This window comes from Pteropus alecto, unplaced genomic scaffold, assembly GCF_000325575.1.
Source record: "Pteropus alecto unplaced genomic scaffold, ASM32557v1 scaffold213, whole genome shotgun sequence".
NCBI lineage: Eukaryota > Metazoa > Chordata > Mammalia > Chiroptera > Pteropodidae > Pteropus > Pteropus alecto.
This window is the reverse complement of record NW_006434829.1, coordinates 4,867,785-4,878,740: the sequence shown is the minus strand read 5'-3', so window position 1 is coordinate 4,878,740 and position 10,956 is coordinate 4,867,785. Positions and strand designations below refer to the sequence as shown.

General features: G+C 57.1%; 1 protein-coding gene across 2 annotated transcripts in view; it reads left to right on the top strand.

Moving 5' to 3' along the window:
• Positions 1-5,236: 5,236 nt before the first annotated feature.
• The window catches only part of BCL7A (BCL tumor suppressor 7A), a 16,663-nt gene continuing 10,943 nt past the window's right edge, over positions 5,237-10,956 (top strand). Inside the window, exons 1-2 of one of the 2 annotated variants that reach the window (XM_025045537.1) lie at positions 5,237-5,961; positions 8,302-8,398. In XM_025045537.1, the coding sequence (XP_024901305.1) occupies positions 8,383-8,398 (16 nt within the window). In that variant the 5' untranslated portion in view covers positions 5,237-5,961; positions 8,302-8,382. The remainder of the gene's footprint in view (positions 5,962-8,301; positions 8,399-10,956) is intronic. The other variant, XM_025045538.1, reaches the window with a different exon arrangement.

Here is a 10,956-nt window from a genome sequence, read left to right as displayed (position 1 = left end):
ACCGCGCGTGTTTCTCCAGCTCGCGCCCGAGTGTCCAGCGTGGCCTCGTTGTAATTAATAGGACTGAACGTTCGCGCGGCCTCGCCGGGGTCTGACGCGCAATCGGCCCGAGGGCCAGGCCTGAGACGCCGCAGATCGCCAGGTTGGGGCAGACTTGTTGAAAACTCCCAGCTCCCTGATTTCAACTTTATTATTATTATTTTTTTTTTTTTCCCACGGCTTCAGCAGGGTCAGGGACGGAGAGGAGTAGCCGCGATGTTCTCGGGTGTCAGTGCCCGCGGGCTCGTCCTGACCCTTTATCTAAAGCCTGAAAACTGGGCAGGCCCCCCCGCGGTGGGCTATGTTTATGTTTAGGGGTGTCATTTCTTGAGTAACGCCTTGGTCTGTAAAAACCACAGGGGGCGAGGATCCAGTCTAGCCGTGTCACAAGTTAGCTGTCCTTTCTGAGTCAAACCCAACAAAAAAAAGGCAAGAGGAAAATCAATAAAGTCCACGTGCTCCTGGGCCTCCTATGGAAAGGGCCGTCTGCAGATGGCTGGATGCCCGGCCGAGGGCTGGGTTTGGCTCCAATGGGACAAAGAATTTTCAGAACCATGAGAAGGGGAGGCTTTCCAAAGTTGAGATCCAAGTCCTGGGCGTTGTGGGAGCTCGCCTAGTGTGCAGGACACCCCCTGCCGGACCGGAGCCATTTAAAAATGGCAGAAACAGCTGCAGGCCAGAACACAGAGGCAAACAAGCCCACAGCCCCCTCTCCCGTGGGATTCCCAGGAGGGAGGCTGGAGTTGTCCCCTATCTTAGTGCCTGTGCCAAGAAAGAACTGGTGCCTGGGCCTGAGTCTCTTCTGCCACCGGCCTGGAGGTGAGGACGGGCCTGGCGGCAAGCTGCCTGTCTGTGCTCCAGGCGGTGCGGCAGGGCCTCCTGCCCCAGGTTCCCGCCGGGCAGAGGCCCCGGCACCCTGACAGCTGCTCCCGTGGGGCAGGCCTGCCAGCTGCTCTGCAGGGAGGGCAGATGGAGCTGTGAGGTTTTCCACCCCGCCGGCCCCAGAGCAGCCGGCCTGCTGTCCTTCCATGCCGCTGAGCGCACTGCAGTCCAGGCCTTGTTTGGGGGACGGGAGGAGAATTTATCTCCCTCTCTCCTTGTGTTTCGGGAGACATGTCATGTCCTCTCAAGACCTCAGGGCTGGGCTCCCACTTCACTTCCTGGCCTTGACCTTGGACAGACCATGGGAACTTCTCTAACCATGGCAGCAAGGGAGTCCTGTGCCACTTTCTCACCCTCTCCCCGGTCACATCTCCGACAGCACTTATCCCCATTCAAATGTCTTTATTGTCAGTGGACTCTGTAGAAACTTGTATTTTGCTTATATTTTTTTTTCCTCCGGCCTCTTCTAAGCAAGAAAGACTCGGCCTTATTTCTTGGGGTTCCCCAGCCCCGAGAAGCCAACTCTCACCTGCACTGTGCCTTTCAAACGGGTCTTCCGGTCAGTCCTCCAGACGTCGGGCTGTTTATTAACTGCGTGGCACCAACCACGCAGCTCACCGCTGGCTGGGATGCTGGGTTGCCAGATTTAGCAAATAAAATGACAAGACACCGAGTTAAATTTGAATTTCAGGTAAACAACGGAATTTATTTTATTTTATTTTTTTTTTTGTAGAGAATTTTTATAAGAGTTTATTTGAGCGAAATTGACAATATATGCCGGCGAGCAAGATCTCAAGTGCCCCGGAGAATAACAACGAAATAATTTTAAAACAAACAAAAAAATTTTTTTAGCCTAAGTAGGTCCCATGCGATATTTGGGACATACTTATACTAAAAAAATTATTCACTATTTATCCGAAATTCAAATTTAATTCGCAATCCTATATTTTCCCCAGAGGAGAATGGAGGTATCTGGCGTAACATTCAGCCCGGAAGCCTAGGGTGGTACTTCTCCCGGCCCCGGTGACCGGTGACAGTCCCCAGTCTGCCAGCCCCACCCTTCCCCTACCCCCGGATAAAGCCAGCAGCCAGTGTGGCCACCCTGTCCTAGCTGCCGGCTGCTCCTCCTCTCCCTCTGGTGTCCCAGCAGGGCAGGCCGGTGAGTACGAGACAGCCAGAATGTGGCTGAAGGAGGGACAGAACGGTGCGCCCCTCTTTGGGAAACTGGGCGAGGAGGCCCAGTGTGAGTGGAGAAGATCAGGGAGGGAGATTGGCTTGAGCTGAGAAGTAGGCTTAGGCCGGCGACCCCCGGGCCTTTGGTCTGAAGGGTCCCTCAGTGACTGTGGACACAGAAGACTTTCTGAGGACTTTCCACTTGTCCTTGAGGGAGGGACAGGCCTGTGCCTAGGGCGTCACCTCAGCTCCTCTGGCAGTGCCCACCTGCCAGGCACAGGGCGGGTCAAGCGGGCCTGGGCCTCGTTAGGGTAAGGCTAGCCAGTGGCCAGGCCTCCTGAGGCATCGAAGACCAGCCTTGGGATGTGAATACAGAGTGAAGGGTTTAGAGCTGTCTTCGAGGGAAACAGGTGACCCCAAGGTGGTCTCGCCCTTGGACCTGAGTGGACCTGGGAGAACATTGGAAATTGGCCTTGGCCTGGAAAATCTGGGATAGGTGCTTGTCATTTGCATAGGAGCCTGAGCCGAGGAGGAGCGTTTGAGGCTTGAGTCCTTCAACTGGGACCTCATTTAGTCCTTTCGTCCGGGAGTCCAAGTCTGATGGGGAAGAGAGGTACTTAAGGCTGGTTACCAGGGGCCATCAAGGCAGCAGGGCTTAGGGCGCGGCCAGGGGCAGCTTCACGGCAAGGCTGGGGTGCGGCCTGCTGATCGTGGTGAATCTGGGCCCAGTGCCTGCAGGTGGAGAGAGCTGGGTGACCTGGGGGAGCCACAGAGCCCGGTCTGGACAGTGCCGTTGCTCCTTGGAGGGGCCTGTGTGTCCCTTGTGGTCAGATTGAGTTTTTGCGAGTAGCCAGGAAACTGGATCTCTACGTTGTCTGACTTTTTCTTTTAAGTTTGGCAATCGATTCAAATTTTTAAAAGTACCACGCAGGCCGGATGAAACACACTTGTTCGCCTCCCTAGCTGCAAAATAATAACTCAGCTTAATGCCCTCGCTGGGGGTGGAGGCCGTGTGCCCTGCGTGCGCGATGAGTTGGGGGGCCGCAGTGGGAACTCAGCTGCTCCTCTGAGCCCCTGTGTGTTTCTCAAGCCACCAGCTTGATGAGACACCTAGGCTCACGTGCCACATCTGTGGGGCTTCCTCTCATCCTCCCTGGTGCTGGCTCAGTGGCTTGTACCTTAAGTTCGGGGCCCCATCGCTGCCTGGGTGGCTGCTGGCTGGATTGCAGGCCTGAGGGCGGGCTCTTTACACTCTCCCCTCTGTCCGGCAGCCCCTCAGTGTCCACACCTAGAACTGCAACTGAAGCACGGTGAGTTGGGCGCTCGGGCCAAGGGTCGCCAGCTGGGGCAAAGTGACAGCCTACCTGGCCGCGCTGAGCTCATCACCTGCAGGGCCCGTACCCTCCCTGGGAAGCACCTGCAAACATCCACCCTGGCTCAGGTGTGACACACACCCAGATCTGGTACACTTTCTGCCCTGAAAGGTGCCTTGCATATTGCAAGTCAATTCCTTTTTTTTTTTTTTTAAACACAATCAAACAGCGGATTTGTTGACCTACTAGGGCCCAGGCCAAGGAAGCCAGTCCAGGGCTTGTGTGTAGTAGGTGTCTTTGGTCACTTGCACGGGGTGCTAGCAACATGCACTTTTGTCCAGCTTCTGTGACCAATGTGGCCTGTGGGACGGAGTCTTCGTTCTCACGGATAACAGAATAGCAGGAGGTGGATGCCGGGGTCCGAGCCCGTGTCCAGTCCTGGTTCTGCCGTCACCTAAGCTGTGTGACCACGAACTAGCGGTATAACCTCTCTGGGCCTCCCATTTCCTCATCTATCAAGTGGGGTGATAGTAGTCCCCATTTCATGGGCCTGTTGGCCACCTCTGGGAGAGACGGCCTGTAAATAAACCGCTTGGCACGAAGCCTCGGCGCGCAACGGCTATTGTGATTGTTGCTTTGTCACTGGGACTGTTTCTTGGAACACCCCATCCCTTCCTGGCACCTTCTGATCGTTCAGAATAGAGGTGGGGAAAGACTGGGATCGTGGATTGTCCATTTTGCCTCCAGGAGGTAGGAGGTGGGTGGGAAGTGACTTAGATCTCTGCCTTTCCTTCCTCCTTTCTGGACTAAAAGGGGCAGGGATGAGGGCCCGAGAGGCTGCTCTAGACAGCACAGCGGCAAAGAGGGTTTGATGACTTGACCTCCCCGTGCCTCAGTTTCTTTGCCCGTCAAATAGGGAAGGTGACAGTCCCTGCCACGTGAGCTTGTGGGAAGATTAGAGCACGTGTGAACAGCGCTGAGCCCCTGGAACGCACTAGCATAATAAAGAAAACGAGGCCCACCGCCCTCCAGCAGGGAATGTGTGGGACCCGAGCAGGCACCGTTTTGGGGGACCCGAGACTGAGGTCTGGCCCGGGAGGCTGGAGAAGGTGCTAGACAGCTCACAGGGGTGCTCATGGCATGGGTGGTTCTTGGTTCTGGTGGAACCTCGTCACTAAAATTGCTGAGGGCTCCTGGCAGCTCTGCCGCCTGTACCAGGTGTGTGTCTGGCCTTGACATCCCATTGTCAGTCCCTTGAGTCAGCTAATTTCCTCACTGAGCAGTGGACAGATCCTCTGCGACCTCCCACTTTTCCCGAGATGGCAGAGCCTGATGTGAGGAGCACGGACCCCGGCGCCAAACCCGCCTGGCTTCGCGTCCCAGCTCTTCCCTCTGGCGGGTTCTCCCTGAGCCAAGGTGCCCTCCGGTGCTTGGCCTCTGGGCGTCACTCTCAGTGTCTGGGGCAGGAAGTGACATGACCTGTCTTATAGACTGCAGGGGGTCAAGGACAGAAGTTGGGGAAGCTGCACCAGTCATCTAGAGAATGACAGTGGCTTGGAGCAGAGTGGAGGGGAGGGGAGGGTGGTCATTGTCATCCTTAATGGAAGCCGGTCGCCTCTTTTCCTTCTTGTGGCTTGTGAGTTTTCTCCTCCTCGTCCATAAACCTGCCTACAGCAGCCAGGGGTCCTGGACGCTGTCCCTGGGGAGCTTAGGGTTTGGCCGGGCGAAGGGGCGGGCCAGACATGGGCCTTGAGAGCTGAGACCCTAAAACAGGTGCCCAAGGGGTGGGGCCTTGGAGTGTCCTTTCAGCTGCAGCCCACAGCTGGGGCTGGGCTTCCCTGTCACAGCCCCTCTGTATCAGCGTCTGGGGACCTCCTTGGGGCGAGGCCACCGGGCAGCCTTGCTCTCCTCAGCTGCACCCCCCTCAGCTGCGCCCGATGGCAGGGCACGCTGTGTGTCCACTTCCTCCCACTGACCCCAGACTCCCGTCGCACCCCCACCCCCAGGGAGGCCTGGCTGGCCCAAAGCCCTCTCTGCTGCCCTGTTCACTGGCGCCGTGGGGTGAAGGCTGGAGGATCCTGGGGCCTGGTTCCCTCCTCTGAGGATTTGTCACCATGGCAGCCCCTCTCCCTGAGCCTTGCCACACGTGTCTTCCCAGGCAGCTGGAGGACTTTAACTCACGCTGTCTCACGTGACCGTCACCACAGCCCAGAGGTCGACAGCCCTACGTGGTCTAACAGAGGGGACACTGAGCTCAGATGGGTGAAGTGACGTGTCCGGGGGCCCCAGCTAGCGAGTGGCAGAGCTGGGATTCGAACCTCGCCCGCGTGACCTGCAGCTCACACTCCTAATCCCAAGCAGCCACTGCATCACATCGTCCCCAAGGGAGTGCGGCCGGTGACCCCGCTGGGTAGGGAGGAAGGCCCTGCCCCCGAAGCCCCTAGTAAACAGGCTCTTCCTCCTCCTCCGTAGGGAGAAGAAGTGGGTGACCGTGGGTGACACATCCCTGCGAATCTACAAGTGGGTCCCTGTGACGGAGCCAAAGGTCGATGATGTAAGTATGAGGGGCCAGTCCCCTGGGATGGGGCTGTCCCTCCGTACTCCCTCCCATGAGGGTGAGAGGGGCTCTCAGCTGCCCATCATGGCAGGGGCCTAGGCTGAAGGCCACTTGGAAAGCAGAAGGACCTGACTTAGGGCTAGAGAGGCTGCTGGACCCGTCTCCACTCCACTTGCAGTCCAGCCCCAGTTTGGCCCTCGGAGAGGTGGGGAGTCATCTCTTCGGGGCTGAGAGCCCCACCGTTTGTGCTTGGTCTTAAGGAAGGATCGGTGGCAGCCCCCACGGCGGTTTTTCCGTGTCACGGCTCCCAGGCCACTCATTCCCAAAGACCCCAGGTCAGTTACTCCGACTTCCAGTCACAGCGCGGAGCGGCCCAGCTCCAGGCCTTCGCTTGGGCTGCCCCCGGCCTGGGGCGCCTTCCCTGGTCCTGCGAACACTTCTCTCCTCCAGGAAGGTGGCTCGCACTAAGCCACACAGCTCCATTCGCTCCTGCGGGTGACGTGGGGGTCATGATGGGTAGGTCTCTAAGGGACCAGGAAGGCGAGGCCGAGCCGCCCTCCAGCAGGCCGAGGCTCCGTTCTTGACCCTGTGCCGGCGTGCTCGCCCCGAGAACGCGGGCGCCGGGTACCGGCTGTTCCGGAGGCAGAGCTGAGCGTGGCCGGGCTCCTCGAGGGCTCCCCCGTCTGCGCCTTGCACGTCGTCAGGTGTCTCATCAACGCCGCGGCATGAGAGAAGACGTGGTCCCTGCTCTCAAGGAATTTATAACCTCGTTGGGGGGAAGATAATTATAGAACCGCATGGAACAGACACGAGGGAAGTGCCAGCTGGATGATGATCAAGGAGAGAATGTCATACAGGGGGCGGTCGGGAGGGACAGGGCGGCTCCCGGCTGGGCGGGAAGCACGAGGTCAGGGGTCGGACAGGCCACCGGGAGGAGCTGGTGATGTTGGACAGGTGGGCCCTGGTCCCCTCCCCGTGCAGTGAAGCATCAGGGTCCTGGTGTTTTGGCCACAGAGCAACAGCGACGTGTCCCATGGACGGGCCTTAGCCCAGCATGGCTGCAGAGACAGTGCCCGGGAAACGCCAGTTCGCTGGCACCACTGAGCCTCTCCCCCTGTGGTGACGGTGACGGGTCTCACACCTGGCTGAGCATCTGATCCCCCGGGAATCTTGAAGAAATGCAGGTCCCTGGGCCCCGCCCCGGACAGCTGAATGCGAATCTCTGAGAGTTGTGGCTGGGAATCTGCATTGCGGGGGGTTCGGGGGTGGGGGAGCATTTCACTTTTTTTTTTTAAACACCCAATTACCACATGGTTCCACCATTTTTTTTTTCTTCAGAACTCTTGAAAATTTCGTCCTTTCGAAGAGGTAAAAACGAAACTCAAACATCACTTAAAATTTTTTTGTTTTTTTAATGGGGTGATTCACCTGCTGTAACACTCACTCTGGTAACACGCGCAGGTCAGCGTCCGTGTACTCACAGAGTCGGGCAGCTGTCACCGCTGTGATTTCATGGCCCCGAAAAGAAAACTTAGCGGTCGCTCCCCCCAACCCAAGATCCCAGAAACCACCCATCTGCCCTCTGCCTTTCTAGGTTTGAAACGTTAACTTTTTGTTTTTGACATTGCGCCTTTTTATAAACCTGCTTCCCGTCACTGTGCCCTCCCCCCTCCCCCACTCAGCTCCTTCCCTTGAAGGCAGCCGGATCCTTCCACGGAGAGAGCAGGTGCCTGCGGACACGCCAGCACCCGTTCCCTGTCCTCTCCCTCACCCCGAGTGGCGGCATTTCATTTCCCACCTTTTTCTACATCCTGGGGGTGTCGAGACGTGTTTAACGTGGACGTTTTGGTAGATCGTTCCCCGCTATTAAACGAAGAGCCGCCTCGTTCTCTAATTCTTACGTCGCATTACATCGAACGAACGAACAGTAATCTGTCGGACACAGGTTGTTTCTAAGACAGTTCTCTTCCAGTTGTAAAAACTGGAACCGTATGCCACCAGCGTCCCCTCCCCCAGCCCCCTCCTCTGGCCTCCCTCTGTGATGGGAGCAGGGCAGCCCCGGGGCCTAACCCATTTGGGAATGTGTGAAGTCTGTTTTTCCGTGGCTGACCTGCCACCGCTGAACCGGTGACCATGGCCTTCCAGCCCCAGCCGCCTCCCTCCGCTGGGCTCCTCGATGAGGCCTCTGATGGGGCGAGTTGACATGCAGGCCAGGGAGAGCCCTCTGGGAACGTGGGGGCCCCAAGACGGGTCAGTAGAATAAAACCTTCACGCCACCCCCCAGGCTCTCGCCCCCGCGTGCAGGTGACTCGGTCTCTGCTCCGCTTTCTCCTCCAGAAAAACAAGAACAAGAAGAAGAGCAAGGATGAGAAGTGTGGCTCGGAGGTGACCACGCCAGAGAACAGCTCCTCCCCGGGGATGATGGACATGCACGGTGAGCCACCCCGTTGGCCGCAGGGCCCTCCCCGGCCAGGCCCCTGCGCCGAGGCGCGGCACCCACTTGTGTATTGTCTTAGCAGCAGGTCTGTTCACATTCCAGGCAAGGGGTGGTGGGGCTGGGCAGGACCGGGTGCCGCTGTGCCAGGGAGAAGCCTCCGTGAAGGAGAAGAACCTTCCTTGCCCAGGCCAGCAAGCCCCGAAACATAACGCGACACCCGCTTCGCGCCCAGCGACGGAAATCCCTCAGAGATGCCCCGACATACCCTATAAACGGCTGTATGTCCCACTTTCACATTTTGCCTTGGCCGCTGGGAAGCTCCAACCTGGATTTCTGACCACGTGTTCATCTTTCTGGGACCCGCCTGCCACGTCGACAGCCCGACTTCCTTTGCCATCTTATTTCAGAAGTCGCCACCGGTCAAACCCAGGCTGGAGACGCGCCTCAGCCAGCCTGCACTTGTCTTGACATTGCTGGTGTTTATTTTCCTTTTAACCTTTTTTTTTTTATCTGAGAGGAAAGGCACAGACGCTAAACGTATGACTCCGTGCAATGTTCACACACCACACAAACCCATGTAACCAGCCCAGGTCAAGACAGACCCCGGTAATCCCCCTGGTGTCCCCTCCTGGTTGTCTCCACCCTCCAAGGAAAACCCCCAGCTGACTTCTGACCTTAGAGAGTCACACGCGAAGTTTCTAAAACATCAACTTTCTGATATTGACAAGTCAGGAAATGTGCATTTCTGCCATCCTGGGAAGAAATCAGATTCAGCAACCCCGGACGTGCACTGCCGCTCCAGGCCACAGCGGGAGCACTGTCCCTTGGAGTGGGGGGTGGGAGTGGCTTCCCCAGGCCTACCTGGCTCACCTTGTTCTGTCACCTGCCCGGCCTGCTGATATAAGAGCTCACAGCACTTGCCTTTCTCCATCTCTCGATCCCAAGGTCAGCGTCTTTGTATTTTTGACCACTCTGAGCCTTTTGCACAACGTGGTGGTATTAGATAAGTAAGGACTTCACAAAGGAATCTGAGTTTGTTGGCGTTTCTAACCCTCCAGACCCAGGGCTGCCTCGTTCTGGGGAAGGAAGGCCAGCGAACCTCCCCCTCCGCCCAACCTGGCTCATCCGGAAAACGAAAGAGTCTGGTTTTGCAGACAGTTAGTGTGTCAAGAAAGCCCCCGGCCCACTGGCCATACGATTATCGATTATCGTCAGGATGCAGTTTGTCTTCAGAAGTAGGTGTTAGGGCCGGGCTGTAACCTCTCTCCCTGGCGTTGGCCAGCTCCCCTGCTCTCTAGGGGTTAAGAAGACTCCAGGCCTGGCTCACGGTTTTGAGTGAATCACAGAATTACAGGTGAGGGCCTTTTAGAACAGAAATCCCACCTGGGTTTAAAACCGGCTCTCCTGGGACCTTCCCCTCACCCCCCTCTCCTGCCCCCCCACCTGCAGAGTCCTGGTCTAGTAATTTAACACACAGCCTTTGAGTTTGTCTGTATTTAATCTGTCAAATGGGTATAGTAATGCCTGCTTCATAAGGTCAGCGTGAGTATTAAACGAGATGATTTTTTAAAGCCTTGGCACATTAGTAGCCGTCACAAGGCGCCAGGCGTCTTGCTAAGTGGACCCCGATTTCACGCGTTGCCTCTTTCATCCAAAGAATAATCCCCATTGTCCAGATGAAGAAGGCGAGGCCCAGAGTCAGGACGTGTACAAATGCCGGGGCCTTTGCAGGCCCCTGGGAAAATCTCGACTCGACACTGCAGAAGAAGATCTAGAACGCTGAGCACGCCAGGCTCCGTGCGCCGCTTCCCAGTGTCATTTCCATTTTAGTTCCTGTGCAGCCCAGACCCAGTCCGACCCCAGAGCATGTCAGTGTGAAGCTTCCGGGCAGGACGTGGGCCCGGGGTGGGGGTAGGATGGGGTAGGAGGAGGTTAAGGGAGGGCATCGGCAGCCAGCTCTCTAGTCTCCAGACTCGGCCGAGGTTGGCCCCTGGACCAGGGTCACGCTGTGAGCAGGCCACCAGGCCAGGCCCGGGCAGCTTACTTGCTAAATGTTAATGTTTATTGTCACTCGTTAACACAGCCTCATGCTGGGACCCGTGGGTCTAGCCTCTCTGCCTTCCGTGCTTCCTGACACACACGCACACGTATCTTGGTGTACGTAGGAAGGAAGTTTAGATTTTCTCAAAAGGTAAATCAGGAGAGCGTATATCTGATTTTTTTTCCCCCAAGTCCCAGAATTCACAAGAGGATGCTTTGTGTAACTAGCCCCCAGAGTACACTTAAAATAAGATGCAATTTACCCAGTTGGGGCTGCGTGACTGCCTGGCGCTTCCTTGGCAGGGTGAGGTAGAAGCAAGACGGGGTTGGGAGTTGGAGGGACCACCCTGAGCAAGGGGGCTCTGCCGCTCTGAGCCTCAGTTTCCCCCTCGGTGACAGCACCGACCTGGTACATTGTTGAGAGGGTTAGACAAAGTGACTAAACACTCGTGCCCGGTGCCTGATACATAGTAGGTGCCCAGGCCATATTGATCTGCCTCTCCCCTCCCCCGGCC